This window comes from Zosterops lateralis, assembly GCF_965231275.1.
Source record: "Zosterops lateralis genome assembly, chromosome: 1".
In the NCBI taxonomy this organism is placed as follows: domain Eukaryota; kingdom Metazoa; phylum Chordata; class Aves; order Passeriformes; family Zosteropidae; genus Zosterops; species Zosterops lateralis.
Window position 1 is genome coordinate 48,516,490 of NC_139762.1, and position 16,506 is coordinate 48,532,995.

General features: G+C 41.0%; 1 protein-coding gene across 1 annotated transcript in view; it reads left to right on the plus strand.

Moving 5' to 3' along the window:
* Positions 1-16,506, plus strand: part of EEPD1 (endonuclease/exonuclease/phosphatase family domain containing 1) — a gene marked incomplete at its 5' end in the record, with an annotated part of 62,468 nt that overhangs the window by 25,625 nt on the left and 20,337 nt on the right. The window contains one exon of the mRNA XM_083876339.1: positions 7,409-7,460. Coding sequence (XP_083732465.1) covers positions 7,409-7,460 — 52 coding nt within the window. The remainder of the gene's footprint in view (positions 1-7,408; positions 7,461-16,506) is intronic.

Sequence of the window (16,506 nt, forward strand, 5' to 3'; positions counted from 1 at the left end):
GAATCTTCAGAGAGACTTTATACAAGTAGAAATGATGTCCTGTCTCCTTCCCCCTTACCTGAAAAAAGGAAAGAATTAGGCCCAAGACCTGATCCTAGGTGGATCTAGGTGGAGAAAAAGGTAAACAGGACTCTTCCCTGTTGCTCCTAACCCACTCTCTATGATAGAACCCCCCAGAATTTGCACAAGTGTCCTGAAAATCATCACTGCCTCACAACTCAGGAGACACCTTTTCTGGGTAGATGGATAAGAGTGATGTTTCTTTAGCTTCACAGAGATTCTCTGAGTTTTGAGCAGCTCCCCTCCTAATTTTGCTGAGTATGACCTGCTCTGCTTACTGATGTAGTGGAAGTCTGTATGCACAGCAGCATGGATTTAATCCTTTTGGAAATAGCTTGAGTTGGGTTTTCCAAGGAGGTGGTCAAGAAGGCTTCCAGGTCTCATATATGGGCATTCATGTGTTTTCTGCAGTTGGTTGTGGTTTAAGTCATTGTGAGAATGTTTTATTCCCTTCCAGAATTCTAGGAAGAAGTTTGCTGTTCTTGCAGCCTTTTCAGTTTTTCTCTCATGCATTGGGAATACACAATGCTCGGAGTTTATGAATCATCGTTCTGTTCCTGCAACCATACAGCTGCACTGAAACCACAACATCAGCTGAACATAAAAATCAGATCCTCAATGCAAAGTTCGTAGGTCCTGCAAAGTGAGGGCTTTGCTGCAAGTTTGGAGCAGAGAACAGCAAGTAGAGAGCATCCCTGAACCTAGGCAATCACTGAAATAGGAAAGGAAAGAACTATTTCAATTGCCTTCTGTCTTGTAATGCTGCTGTTCTCCCCCTTCAGCTCTCACTAGTAACCATCCATAATTCATGTTTTCCCTCTTCTAGTTCCATTACAGTTTCCTTTCTCCCCATGACAAATACTTCAATCACTCACATAATGTAATAGGATCCATGAATGCAAACATCAGGGTGGGAGTGTTTGTGTGGCCTGCATTACATTGCCAATTTGCCTGATGGATTTCAGCTTCTCTGCTCCTTCCATTTACTCCTGGTTCCCTTTCCAGCTGCGGTGCCTTTTGGTTTCAGACCATGCTGCAGGCAAATCAGCAATGACTAGACATTGAAGAATGTCTGTTTTTATCCCAATGAGGAAACTGCAAAAAACGTAGCCTTAAATAAATTCAGCTATATATAGTTGTGTGTATATATATGAATGTTTAGAAAATTATATATAACATGTATATGATCTGTTTTATGTGCATCTATAGTTATAGATAGATGTAAATACATTTAATATGTAAATGCAGCTCTCTGATTTTATCGTAATTTCTTCTTACTGTAGATAAGTTTTTTCCTGAGAATCTTCCAACATATTTTGTTGTGTCATTAGCTGGCAGTTAGTCCCAAAGCAATATGGCATGGTATTCCCATACAAGCCCATCAGCTTACTTCAGAAACTCTCTGGTGGCTTCCAGCAGCTGTTAAGATGTGGCAGTGGACACGGTTTTTCCTACCATTTAAGGAGTGATTGAGAAGATGCAGATACTTTTATTGGAAAAGGGGAAGCTGTGTTTTTTTTCCTTATCCAACTTCACAGGGGTAGATGAAGGAAGTGTACAAAGCTGAAAGTCATTGAGCATGCTTTTCTTTCCTCCTTCTGCTTTTGTTTTTGTGGGGGTGTGAGTGAACAGGGTCTTGGGGGGAAAAAGACAACTCTGTAAATGGGATATGCCAGCAAAAATTAAGATGTCTTTTTACAGTGCATGCATTGATGAAAGGTTGCTCCTTCACTGTAAAGGCACCCCACTTAGGTGACCCGTTGCCCTGGTCAGTGTGGGCAGCCCTGAAAAAGGAGTGGCACAGATCCATTTGCAGCCCCAGAGTGCTCAGACTTGCTCCCCCATCATCTCACCATGTTAAGCATGGTCTGCCATACTGTTCATGGGAGCCTGATGTTCTTTCACCTACTCTTGTGCAATGTAATCATCAGGGGCAAACAGAGTCAGGAAGAGAAGCCTTGGGTCCCATTAGGCATTAGCAGCAAGGGACAACTCCAGCAGCAGGTCTATATTTAAAACAAATAGGAAAAAACCCTTCCCCCCCCGCCCCCCCCCCCCCCTCCCACTCCCTCTATACACACCACCCCCACCACCTCCCCCCCTTTCCTGATTTATTTAAGCCACAAGATTTGTGGTTTTCTATGTTTGTCACTTTTGAGGTTTTACCTTTCCCTGCTCTCCATGTGTTTCTCTAAGCATCTGACTATGCTTAAAGCAATCAGAAAACAATTAATCACAGCCCTTAACCTCAGGCTGTTGACAGCTGGGGCAGCAGGGACCACCACAGCCCTCACAGGTACCACAGACACGCGTGGGTAGCTTCCCCATCCTCACTGTTACTCACCCTGTCATCCAGGAAATTCCAAAGGGAAAACAGGAGCTGTGGTGTGAATGGTGATGAGCCCTTTCAGCAGCAGAACTGGAGACTAAGGTGAGGAATGGGGAGGGCTGGCAGCTGATGGGGAGTGCTCCCTCCCAGGTACCAGGTACCATTAGCACAGCTCAGCTGCACTTTTTTTTCTTTTTTTAGTCCAGCTCTCATGTTTCATGCCCATATCTTAGGGCAGAATAGACTTATGAGTAAGGCTGGTTTGGATAGGTTTGCAAATACAATTTTGACATACAAATTTGGTGGCCCAAGTTGTTTTGTCCTGTTCTTTTTGTTAACTAACTCACACATGCATCTGTCAGTAAGCACTTCAGTTACATGCATTCATGCTCTACTCTTAGATGTGTAAGTGATCCATAGAACTTCACCATGGGCCATAATATGGGATTTTTTAGGATCTTATCTCAAGAACAAAAAGAAGAGTTTGTGGAATAAAAAGAAGGGAGAAAGGAATTATTTAATGTTGCTCTAATTGGTTTGGGAATGAGTGGTTTTCACATGGGCTATTTATAGTAATATCTTTGAGTGTAGCTCAAGCAAGATTTGGTATAGCTGTATGCTAAAGAAGGAGACAGAAAAGCAAGAAAAGTCAAATGGCATTTCTCAATGTTGTTAACTTTAGGCTTATGCACTGGCTGATAGAAAACATGAAGCTTTTTGGAAAAAGTCAGGCCTCGAGCAAAGGTATGTAATTGAGCTTTTGTCGGACACTGTTGTGAGGCCAAATGTTCACTTAAACACTTCACTGAGTCTCTGATTGCTGAAATTAATGCTTCACGTTTTCCTCACTTTCTCCTCTTTCCCTTTTCCTCAAAATTACCAGGTTCTGCACTGAATAGAAGCCTCAGCTCCATGCTGTGCTCAGCTCAGCAGAAATAGGTCACTGTGCTCATATTGCTTTGCTCTGGGGACCCTCTCTCTTGATAGTGGCAGCCAGGTGACCTGTGTCTGTAATGGCTGCAGTTCTAGTTCTGTGCAGGCTGATCCAGAAACTGGCTGTAATTCTGAAAATCTTTCTACCCTTAAAGCACCCTTCAAGCTGGTTTTGAAGGAAGCAGCTTCTCTTCCTCAGGTGAAGACCTGAGGTGCATTCTGCATGGATGGATCTGGGATCTGCCTTGTGTGGCAGTCTGTCAATCCCATCTGCCTTCCTGCAGAGCCATAGGTTCACTGGTTTGCAGACAGATGACCCTGTAGCAGTTCTTAGAAAGCCCCAACATTCCCCACAGCAAGAGCAGATAGGATTTTGTGGGCAAAGTGAATTCAAGCTGGGAAGTGAAGCTATGTGCAAATTAAACATAGTCATGATGGCTCATGGTAAACAGGAATGCACCAGCCAGTAAGAGACCTATCTGCAAGTTTGCAGCATTGCAAAAGACTGCCAAAAAAACTTAAATTACTCCTGGGTTTGTGGGATTAGAAAGAGAAACCCAATGCTACTTGTTTTTTAGTAGGAAGACTTTGAGGAAAGGATTGCAATGATACCCTGAGGCATAAAAATGTGCTGTAGCTATAGGCATTTGCTCAGCACTGTGACTAATCTTCTGGAAGCCTAAAGGAATTCCCTTAGTGGAGAATGCTGTGTGTCACCCATGGCCAAAAAAAAGAGGGAGTCATGTGTTTCCTTGACAGCACATCATGTTTGCATATTTTCAGTGCTGGAGAAGAGTCCTTCATCCTGATCACTGCATGTTTTCAAGTATTTTGAGTGTGCCTGGGGTGCCAGGATATTAATTTCAATAGCTTTGTTTAAATAGATCACGTAAGTAATTCAGTCAGTGAGTATTTTTAATAGAGTTTCAGATTCAAGCGGAGCCATTTTCAGTATAGCTACTCATATTACATCTTTCTTAACCAGTATATTTTAAAGCTGATGGGTTAGAGCAGGCTCTCCAGGAGCCATAAGGTTTCTTTGGGAAATATGTTTTTTCTACAACTTTATTCATGAGTTAGTATTTGCACAACATGGGTGAGGATGAAAGAAATAATGCCAAGGATATATCATCTAAACAAAGTTCTTAAGTGTTGTATTGTAGACTGCAAAAGCTTGGGCTTCAACATTGGCTTTTGGTAACTCAGTTTGCATTTCATTTGAGATTTTTTTAATTGGAGACTTCCTCCCCCTCCTATCCCCTCATCCAGTTACTGACTGTATTCCCATCTACTTTGAAATCCTTGATGAAAAAGCTGCAAACAGCAAATGAAGTTGCTACCAGTGGTTGTAAGACTGCTGATGTAGTGCCTAAATAAGCAGCCTGATTTCTTCTTGAAGCATCAAATGCCCAAAGCAGCAGCCTTGAAAGAAGCTGCATTTCCAAGCTGACATTGCATCAAGTAGCACATACTAATGTTGCTTGGAACTGCTGGAAGAAATAGCATTAAATAACTGGTTATCAAGTGCAATTTTCCAAGTAGTGGGCTGAAATCCAATGGACAGAGACAATGTCTGTGATGGTTCTTTAAGGAACGAAGGATCTTGCAGCTGATTGTATAAAGGCTGAAAACTTCTGTTCACAGATTCCTTTTGACCAAGAAAAAATACCTGTGGTATTTTCAGGTGTCACCTGAGGAGAAAAGAATAAAGTGCTGGGCAAACATTGATCTCTTAATTTGTAACAGCACAGGAAGTCCTTTTCTCTCCAGGAATCAAATTAATGTAGCAACTTTGAATTGAGATTTTATTCTGAACCTGCATATGCAGTATCTCTGCAAGATGTAAACCCTTTGTATGGGTTCTTCACCTCTGAACAAGAGTACAGCATCTCTGTAATATAATGAAATAAAATAAAAAGATTCCTGTTACCTGTTTGGTTACTTGCTTCTGTGTGACTGGATACTTTGTTTTAAATAAATACATACCACTTGAAAAAGTCCTTGTGGGGCTTTATAGTTGTAAATGGGAAGGAAGGTAGATTTTTACAGTGAGATGATGATTTTTGATGAAAGTGGTACTTGCATTTGGGGCAGTCTACATCTTTCTTCTGCAGCTATTGAGTGTCAGATAACTCACAAATAATGTTCTAGAAATAAGTCGGTCTATTGGTAGAAGCATCCACAGCCTTGACTGATTTGATTAAGTAATCAAAAAATCTAGCTTCAAAAACAAGAAGAGAGAAGTAATTTGCATGCCCCCAAGCTATGTACACACAGACCTGAATCCACCTTTGCAGCAGCCCAGGTGACTGTGAGCCCCAAATGCATCCATGTGTGTGTTAGTCTACCTCGCTCACACCCGTCCTGTGCTTTTCTCAAGTGCACTGCAACAGAGGTGAGTCATCCAAAATGAAGATGTGACTCCTCAGTTCAGAGACAGGTCTTGGCTGTGGCTGCATTGTTCCTGCTTGGGTTATTGAGCTTTGTTCTCCAAGGTGCATCAGCTGAGGCTCCTTCTGAGTTGGACAAAGCACTGCAGTGTTTTTTAAATGGAGCTACCTTCTTTGCTTGCTGCCCAGTCCATCTTTATTTTGCATGCTGGCTGAATTACAAGGAAAATTATATTTAAAAATACTTTGCATTGGTTTTGTACTTTACAGTGCCTTCCAGTTCAGCTGACTGTGTATGTGTGCAGTTAGTGTGTTCACCAGACAGTAACACCAAATCACATGTCCCCTGCTACCATAGTGGTCAGTCTTTAATGGAATATCTTTTTAATTTTCCCGATTATCTTATTGTTTTCTGAACCATCTTCACTCTGTCTTAGTAGTAATAGTCTCTGCAGACTAGAAGTGTATTATCTGTGGCTATTTTATAATTCATTGGATATAGGCTTTTTATGATACCTTGAAGACACTGACAGCTAGAAGTCCATTAAAGTGAAAGCACATTGGTGTTTAGGGATTAGGCTGTGAATACCTGCAGTGGAAAGCCACAGAAGGACAGGACTAGAACTGTGCTTTGCCAGCTGCTGTTGCAGGATGGATGTACATAATTAGCATATAAGGTGCCAGTGGATGCTTAAGAATTATGCAATATTGCTCCAAGGTTTTGAAAGGCTAATAAAACTTTTTATATTATATCCTTTGGCAGACTTCTATGTTGACTATTCACACCTTCTTGAATATGAGCTGTTAACTATACTGTCTTTTTACTGTGTGTGTGCAGGGTGGCGAGAGTAATTTAAACAATATTTATATGCATCATTTGATTCTCCTATTGCCATTCAAATGTTTTTGTATCCTTGGGTAAAGGAAATGATCCTCTGGAGTCCAAGGATAATATATTAAGTGACTGGGTTTAAGGCTGGGTAAGGGAAGTGAACCTGTGGTGTTGCAGTACAGGTGCAGAATCCTGCTTGAGTAAATCTCATGAGCTTTTTGAAGTGAATGAAATTCAGTGTGCATGATTTAACCTCTAGAGGTAAACTTGGAAAAGATTCAGTAAGTGAAGAAATTTGAGATTGATTTGCAAAGAGCATTACAAGAATAATAATTGTGGATTATCTTTCTACCATACTTTTTAACAGTGGTGCACATTTCCTTCATCTCTCCCTCAAATTTCTTGAGCTGGGTTGTCTTAATTGCTGCACCTCATACATAATGTAAATCCCTGGGAAAGGCTTTTTGAGACTCATAGAAGCCTGTTGACACTGAGGAACAAAGTTGACTATAACTGATAGAAAAGTCTAGAATATTTTTCTGTGATTGTCATTCAGAAGATCCTTTGGTGTTAATTTGGGAAATTAATTTTGCAAAAGTAATGATTGATGCAGTTTCTCTGTAAAGTGAGTTTAGATACACTTGGAATTTGGAAACCAAAAAAAAAATCTGCTTGTGATGGCTAATTCAAGGCAAACAGTGACATTGTCTCTCTTACTTTATTTTGTTTCATCATGAGCATTTCTTGCATTTCTTTTATCAAGAGAGAAGATAAAGAGAGGGCTTCAGTTATGCTGTTTCTTCATTTTCTGTAATGCTTGCAGTGGAGTGATTAATTCTCTTTTTCTCTCTGTTTTTCTTACAGTATCAAGCTTTTGGCTGTGCAGGAGCTGGCTGACAGAGAAGCATTGGAAAAGGTATTAAAAATACATCTAATGCAACTATTGTAACATATTTAAGCTCTTAAAGCCCTCTGTGTTATTTGTGCTTCCTAACTTTATGGAATACCATGCTGCATAAAATAGGACATCTTCCTAGCTACATGGTGCATAAAGGCAGAGGGTTGATGTTTTGTCTTAGCTGACCATGTGCTTTTGGTGTTTTCTGATCTTACAGCAAACTTGGGGTAAGCAATGCTTAATAATAAGCAGTAACTAATAAAATCCAGTGTTGCTCTTCATCCAAGGGTATTGCAAGCACAGCAGGCTCAGGTCAGATACATGTAAGAAATTCTTTACTGTAAGGGTGAGAAGGCATTTGAATGGGTTCCTCATTTGAATGGGGATGACTCATCCCTGGAAATGTTCAAGGCCGGGTTGGATGGGGCACTGAGCCTCCTGGTCTGGTGAAAGGTGCCCCTGCCCATGCAGAGGGGTTGGAACCAGATGATCTTTAAAGGTCTCTTCCAACTCAAACTGTTTTATGCTGGCCACCTTCTGGATGAAGAACCAAATTTCTTACTCCTTTATGATTCTTCTGGCCTGGCACATAGGACTGGATTCCCAGTGCCCATACTGGGACCAGTGGCTTCCCTTCACTTTCTACACTAACTCCTTCACCTGCAAGAGCAAGGAGCCCGCTGTGAGGCAGCATGAGAGACTTTATAGGATGCAAAGAAAACAACTGGATTCTGAGCCCTGTTGGAAAAACTGGGCTGTCTCAGAGAGAAGGCTTGTCCTGACCCAAGCAGCCCCTGTGTGTGGCAAGAGTGGTGTGGCAAGGCTCGAGGAGGAAGGAACAATCCTTCTCCTGCCTTGAACAGATCCTTGTCTGTATGAAGGAGGAGGTCCTGCACTGCTGTGTTCTGCTGTGTCTGAGGAGTACTCTAGAAATAATGAGTAAAATAAAATACAGCAGCAGTGAGTGCTTCAGCCACTGACTGGAGATGCATTTCACCGAGGTCCTCCATACCCCGTGTTAATTAATCCCAGTTAATTCACTCCAGTTAGTTCACATGGGGCATCTCTTCACTGGTGTTTGTGAACTCCAATTTCGACTTGAAGAGGCAGATTTTGGTAAAAGGCTGTGACAGAGGACAATGCAGGAGACGTAGTTTTTCACACGTGAGCAAGATGTGGTTCTTAACCACTCATTGTTCAGCACAAATTGATAATAGCAAATTTTCATCGTTTACAGCAGTCAGATTCTCTGGCCCCTCATACCCTGTACACTTCCCACCTTTCCAACAGACCTGTACTTCCCTTTGGCCCGATGCCTCCAAAAACATGGCCTGGCAAGGTTAAGTGGCTTCAGCCTGGTGGGAATGGCAGTTTGAGGCATTGTTTAGAGCACTGCAGGAAGCTCTTTAGAAAGGCTCAGCCTCAGAAAAATTATCTTTCTAAATTGAGCTCTCTGAATATTTGATATCTGCTTTCATGCAATGCCAGCCTTAAAGCATTTAAAAGGCCATGTAGCCCTATGGAAAATAACAGGCTTGAATTATGTAAGTTCAAAGAAATTTGCTGTCTTTATTTTTTAAGTACAGGAGGGGAAAGAAACCCACAGAACTGAACAAAATCCCATGTCCAACCTGCTTGCAGAGTCAGGTTTTGAGAACACCGTGCTCAGTTTTGTATTCTTAAGTCATTATTTATCAGCATTATACTGCAGAAATACAGAATATTACTAAATGATAATATTTTAATATTTATTCTAAGATGGGTTTTTCTGGTTTTCAAAGGGAAGTGGCCTTTAAAGTAGCTATGGACATGAATAACTTCATATTGTTTTTCCTGTAGGACACTTTCCAGTCTGTCATAGATGGTTTTGAACTTTGGAAATTTTCTTGTTTCTAAAATTCGCTGCCCAGCTTTGAAAGTGCTCTTATATATTTTTGACACTTGCACAGAATCCCAGAGTGAGCAGAAGCCCCCTGCTGAACAGCAGTGCCCCCCGAACAGACTTTGGGGCTGCAGATTTACTCTATGAAATCAAACTCCATTGAAGTTAAGTGCATGTGCAGCTAATCTCTTGAGAACCCTTGAGACAGTGTCATAAAATTATTCTGGCCATGAATTACACAGGCAGGCTGTGAGGTGAGGCACATGAAGCCAGTGGACTCTTGTAGCATGCTGGGGAAACTTGCTTGAGATGTCGGAATCTTGCTTTCTGGAAAAGGATTTTGCGCCATTCTATCTAACGTACTTAAGTGTCTTTAAATGTTTCTCCCACCTTGGCTACTGAGAATGAGCTGAACACACTGTGAGAAGCTTTGTGTTGTGCAAAGACTCAATTTCTTTAATTTCCTAAACCCCAACATTTTGGCAAATTGGGCCAAAATGGCCCTTTAAGCTGAAGATCTTGCACTTGGTGGCATTTATGCCTGGTGTTGTCAAAACAGGAGGGATGATTGGCAGGGTTTAATTACAGTCTGTCCTGGGACAAGCCTGATTGACCTTTGGATGCTGCTCGTGAGCTGGTTTGTTTTCCTGGGGTGCCACAGGCTCCTGTAAGCACCACAGATAGGGTGCTGCTTGTGGAGCTGAGCCCCAGCACCATGCTTGCTGTTGTTAGGAGGAATGGGAAAATAATAATTTATTTCAGTGAACCAGGTCACATAAGAAAAACAAGAATCTTTACCTGGAGAAAATTCTGGGTCAGAGATGAGCTTGTTTGTGTTTGTTTTGGCCGTAGCCTATCTGATCCATTCCAGCACAGGCTCCACCTGAGTGGTGGTGCAGGCAGCTTAAAACCAAGCCCATGCTTACCTATATTTTGTCCTACCTTGAGTCTTCAAATCAATGTGTTTGTTACCCCCTTTGCTGAGCTTGCCCTGCTGCTGTGAGATCCATTACTCACATGCTTTCCTTTCAGAAGTGCTGGTGGCATTTGCAGAGAGCAGGGAAGAACATAGATGGCAAGATGCCATGGGAGGGCTTCCAGGCGTGCCAGCCTCATCCCCACAAGGGTTCAAGGCCACTCAGCCTTTAGAAAAAAGTATCACAGGCACGCAGGCTTGTTGGTGCCAAGTCCTGTGTGGGATATCTCTTCCTCTTCCAGAAGCACAGCTCTGGGAGACACTCCCAGCGACACTCTTGCCCCAATGTGTTTTTGAGTACTTTACTTTATCTAATTTTGGCAAGCCCTTAATTGAAGAAGAAGAATTCTACTTGGCAAATGTTAATTGTATTTATTTGGGGAAGGGGAAAAAATAATTCTCCCAAGGAACATGCTGTTTTTTATAGTTTAAAAATAAATCTGTGTAAGTAATTAGGTTGAACTGCCTAGCCAGGTGACATTTCACATTGGTTACTGTTTTAGCATTTAAATTTGTAGCCCTTTTCCATAGGAAAGCATCTGCACCAAAGCAATTGTTCTCGCTGGTGCTTGATGCCAGTTAGTTGTGCAGGAAGTGTTATCCATCTTGCAAGAAAAATAAAAATATTCTTTGCATTCTAAGCATTTCCTCCTGAATTTTTCAGGTGTTAAGAGGGGCTCTTAAGCTCATTTCTCCTTCAGAGGTGGGTTATAGAGGAAAGTCAAATAATTTGTACAATTCAATAATCCGCTGACAGCTTTTTAAAAGGTAAGCCTGCTTTGTGAACAAGCAGCAGTAACCATTATTTTCCTATTTGTGTATTAAAATGTAAATGCCGCTGCTGCTACTCAGGATGACAAAGAACAGTTCACTTGACTCCACAGAGATAGAAGTTTGTTGGCTTCTCATCTAGGAAATGCAAATCTTGTGATTCTGATCTGCAGTTTGTAAAGTGTGGGATTCATCTGCAAAGTGACGATTGTTCTGCCTGAAGCTGGAAGATATCTAACTTAGACTGCTGTGAGACACACTGGATGGGGTGAAGGACAATAGGAATTGGGGTGAGAATTTTAATTTTTTTTAGGGATAATGTTCTTGAAGTTGATGGTAGCTTGCAGCTTAAAAATCAGTGTAAATAACATCAGTTTCACTATTAAAGTCTGCCTGTAACAATGATGGCAAATTTATGTGAGCTATGTCCAAGAGGTCAGTGAAAAGAAAGTGAAAAGAACAAAACAATTATCAGTAGGCTTGCACTGTCTATGTGGGGATTTTCACCTTCACTGCAAAAGTTTTGGAGGTCACAAATCAAGAGGGATTGAAAGTCTTTCACCTGGTGCCTCTGAAGCACAAAATCCATTCTCTAGACACGAGGAGAGGCAGCCACACACTTTCTCAATACAGGAAGGGATCTCTTCTGTCTGCTGGCCTAACCTTACTTGGTCATCCATTGGGAATTTCTGCTGGAGATGATAGAATGAGAAAACTCTGATCAGCCTTCTCCTCCAGGTAGATTCCCCCCTTCCCCATCTAAAGAGCTATTTCACTTCATATTTACCTTGTTGTATTAAATGGAAAACTTAGCTCTGTAAGCAAACAATCTCTACAATCTGTGCTTATTTTTTGACTTTTCCCATCTCCTTCAGCAGTATTAGTGGCTGGAGTTGTCTTCCATAGTGTGGAATCAATTTCCTGGATTTCCTCACCCATAGGAAAGACCAGACGTTTCTATCTGGGAAATATTTGCTAATTCAAACCCTTCCCATCACACAAAATTTTCACACTGTGCGTGAGGAATCAGTGAAGCACAACTGGGGTGATAGTGAGGAGGTGGCATTATTTTACTAGAAGAAATTTAACATGCCTGCCATTGATCAGAAGTGGCTTTTGTGTGAGGGGAAATTCAGTGACTACTGTTGCACAATTTTACAGGGCAAGATGTAGGAGAAGAGGCAAAAAGGGGGTGCTTGTTTCTTTTTAGTAGCTTCACTCTGCTGGTGCAATTTCAGCTGCAGTCAAAAAGAGGTTTGGAAAATGCTGAGCTGCCCTATATGTCGCCTGCTGTAGCTGCCTTCTTTTTACACAGCACATGGAGAATTTTAACTAAAAATTTGCTTTTGTTTTCTTGATCCAGTGTACTGTTTCCTCCAGATATTATCAGAACATAAAAAGTATGACGTCAATTGAGGTTCCAGAATTTCCAGTATGAAATGCATCTGCTGGAGGTTTTTATTTATCTTTTGTCTGCTTTTGAGTAGATTGAGCCAGATCAGTGTTTAATCATGATTAGGCCCATTGTAATCTCTGTTCTTTATAAAATCCCTCTCTGAGCAGAGCAGGTTGTTTGTGAAAGGTTATCCCTAGGAGCTTTTCAGTGTTCGAAAGAGAGGTGCTGTTTTTCATTTGCATAGACACATTGCACCTTGCTTGCATGGATGTAAATGTGGTTGTATGTGCATTTGATGTGATTTTATTTTTTTTTAATGTAGCCCAGAAATGCAGTTAGTCTGGGACTGGGTCTTTGTGTGCATATTTTTAATTACCATAATCCTTCTGTACAGTGTGAGCCGTATCTTGCAATCTTGCTTTGGGCTGTTGGTTAAAAAACATCATAAGGCGATTTGCAATGAATGAATTAGTTGCTGTAAAGGAGTTATATTTACTGTGTGTCCTCAGACCTAGCCTTTCCAGAAAGCAGTCCGCCTCTTTGAAAATTAAGTACATTTGGATGTCCTCTAGAGTCAGATAAGGAAACAGCAGTCTTGCTTTCAGAGATCAAAAAAAGGACTTGGACTTGGCTACTGACTCAGTCAGGACATTTGATCAGTTTCTTCCAGCCCTGTCACTGCCTCATTTTTCTGCTCCCTATTTCTAGAGAGGACAGCTGGACTCATGTCTCTGAGCTATGAGATGGACTTCTGCAGGTTTCATCAGCTGATGTAGGTCATCCTGCCCTGCTCCTTCAAAGCCAGCATGAGTCAATGTTTTACTTAGAGTAAAAGGAGATTATTCCAAATCATCACACTGATTCTGCTTTAATTCTTTTCCTCACCTTATTCCCTGTTACTTTACCCTTTTGCTTTCCCATACCCTCCCTGTATTTCACCCTCTCTCCCTTGCCTTGCTTGTTTACCTGAGTGCAGGTAATACTCAGGAATACTAAGTGTTAATTTTTTTTAGACATCACCCCATGGGGTCATGAAATCTCAGAGTGAAGGGAAGAAAAGCTGGAATGGGAAAGGAATAATTTTTGGCTAAGTGGAGCTGCAAATGGTGTGGCATTTCTTACTAAATAGATGGCTTTTTTGACATTATCGTATCTACTAAATTGTTTTAGGAACACTGCAGTTGTACTGTGTTTGCTTCTGGCCTTTCATACTGTCCTCCTTTCTGTCCTCTAGGAGGGATCTAGGTGGCTGGAAGTTTAAGGACAGGTATTGGTGGACCTTACAGTTCTGGCTAGGTCTGTGATGATTTCAGTAGCTCTCTGCAGGGGAACCTATGAGTACTTTGTCTTTCCAGGACCCTCCCCTGCAAACTATCGTCACATGAGCAGCAGCATTGGAAGCACAGGCCAACATCCACTAGGATTTCTGGTGTCTTTGATCTTGGCTGGATTTTTTTCTATGTACTTGCATTGCTCATCTCTTTTCTGATTACCAGTGGAATCCAATAAACAAAACACTAGAAGTCATGCTATACACACCACAGGGAGCTACAGAGAACACAAATTCTCTTAAAATGCTGTTCCTTATTAGGTGCCCTCTTCTTCCCTAGAGCACAGCTCTGCCTCTCTGAGCAGTGGGGTATGGAGATTGCTTGTTCCAATAGCTTGGCATTTTTTGTAAATCATCTGGTCTTATCCCTGAACATAAGCCAAACTACTTACCCAATAGTGAAGTCATTCTCCAAACTTCCAGATCAGGAAGAAACAGAAAGCAAGTGTTTATAAGTACTGGCAAGTGTTAGGATTTGGTTTTGGGTGGTAGAAGTTAGAGGAGGCTTAGTTCTTTTTCCTTGATTTCTTCTAGAAGATGGTAGAAGGCAAAGCAAGTTCAAGGAATAGGAACAGTTTGAACAGTTCTCAACAATTTGAGAAGGAGCATTTTCTGGTTTTGTTGTTTTTTTCCTTTTTTATATACTGACATTGCAGCAAGGGTTTTAATATAATCCCAAATTTTTTTTGATAGCAATGCATATGCTTTCTATGGGAAGCCAGAATCCATGACATCTGTTGAAGCAGAACTTTGGTCAGGGTTGAAGGACAGTCCTGTAGACTCTGTGGAGGGCATGCTAGTCAGTACAGACAGAAAACCATGTATTATTACTCATGGAAACTTATAAATAAAGAATGAGCTGTTTCAGAGAGGAATTGGTGTCAAATTGGGCTCTTTAAATTAAGGGCTAGAGCTGTAAAAACAAAAAAGAAAGGGGTATGTGATTTTCTATCTTTCTAAAGGTAAGATAACATGGCCTAGTGCTAGCAGCCTGGAAGAGATCCTCCAGATAATAAGCATTTAAAAAAAAAAAAAAAGGAATTAGGAAGTGAGGCAGGTTTAAATAACTTTACAAAAGGTGGCACAGTGTTCCATAGGGTGGTGTAATCAATGCCTGAAGGAAGAATAAATATTTGAGGCTAGCAATGGTTATGAGTCATATTAGATGTTTCTTCCTTATTTTTGTGTTTTTACCATGGGAAAGAATGCCTGCTTAAGCAGAGATGTAAATCAGTTGGAGAAAACAGTAATACTAACAGTAAGAAAGAAATGAAGCCACAAAACACCCAGCTCATTATTACTGAAGTTTTATCATGAGGATGGAAGGAGAGCTAAGCTTACATGCTCTAAGCAGCTTTCCTTGATTTACCTGTTCCTTTTCAGTTTTATTTGTTCTTCTTTTGCATTATCTCATTTTTCCCTCTCCTCTTTTCCTCTGGCTGAAGGTGGTATGCAGATGAGGAGATTCATAGCTGGCAGATCGATATAGCTCAACGGTCAGTTTGTCTGGGGTGCTTTTAGTCAGTGAATAAGATACTGTTTCTTATCACTGTTGTATCTCATGTTTCATAGGATGATTTTCTATTTGCTTTCTGTATTAAGGGCTAGGTTCTGATAAACTCATTGTCACCTCATGCAGCCCTGGTAGTTCCTGGGTGAGTAAGGTTGTACTCACAATGGTGTCACTTTACACCACACCGCAGAAATTGATTCCTGGGTTTCATGCGAAAATAATTGACCCACGGTTAAGCATGAAAAACCAAACCCTCAACTCCCTAACAAAAAAACCCAAAAAACCTCTCCCAAACAAGCAAAACAACCCCAACAAAACCCCACAACAACCCCACAACCAGCAAACATCCAAAACCCACACAAACAAACCAAACCAAAATGATAAAAAGAGTTCCCAGGAAGCCACGGACTCCTGGTTGCCCAGTACTGGATATCCAGTCCAAATGAACATAGTTTAAGTCTCCAGACAGCTGCTGCATGGATGTTCATGATTTTCATGATTCTGTGATTTTAGCACAACCACTCAGTTGAACTGGGTACTATTTGATGACAACATAGTGCAAGTACTTGAAGTTAAGTACTCAACTTTGGTAAAACCAGCTTGATAAAAAAGATATTCTCTCTGGGGCTTCTTTTATTCCTTTTAATATCATGTCAGTCCCTTGGCATACCATTGTAGCTGTTAATGATTATAGTCCCTACTTATGAAGTATAAAACACTGCCTTTAAAAGACTTCAAGAACAAATTTGTGTCCATCCTTGATGACCTCTTGAGCTTTAATTATGAATTATGTTTAAAATAAAAAAAGTCTTTAGGAGTATGAAAAGAAGTAGTCAAGAAATGGCTTCTGCCAAAGGAGTCTATCCCATGAAGTACAAGGAAAAAGCTCAACTTGTGAATGGAAACATGAAAATTAAGAACCCACAAATTTTCTACACAAAGGCCTGGCAGATATGGCTGTCCTCTTCCACAGGGAAAGGGCAGCATAGATTTCCACCAAGCAACTATGTAGACACCTTCCCATTAATTAGCAAACTGAATGAAAGATAGTGAGTATTTAATTTTGACAATAAGTGGCTAAACATCCCATAATTCTTCACTAGTGCCCCCAGCACTAGAAATGTGTTAGTGGAGTTATTGTATTGCCTCTTTCAGTTGTTGTTTTGCTGCTCTGCACCAAAGGTTCTTCCTTGTCT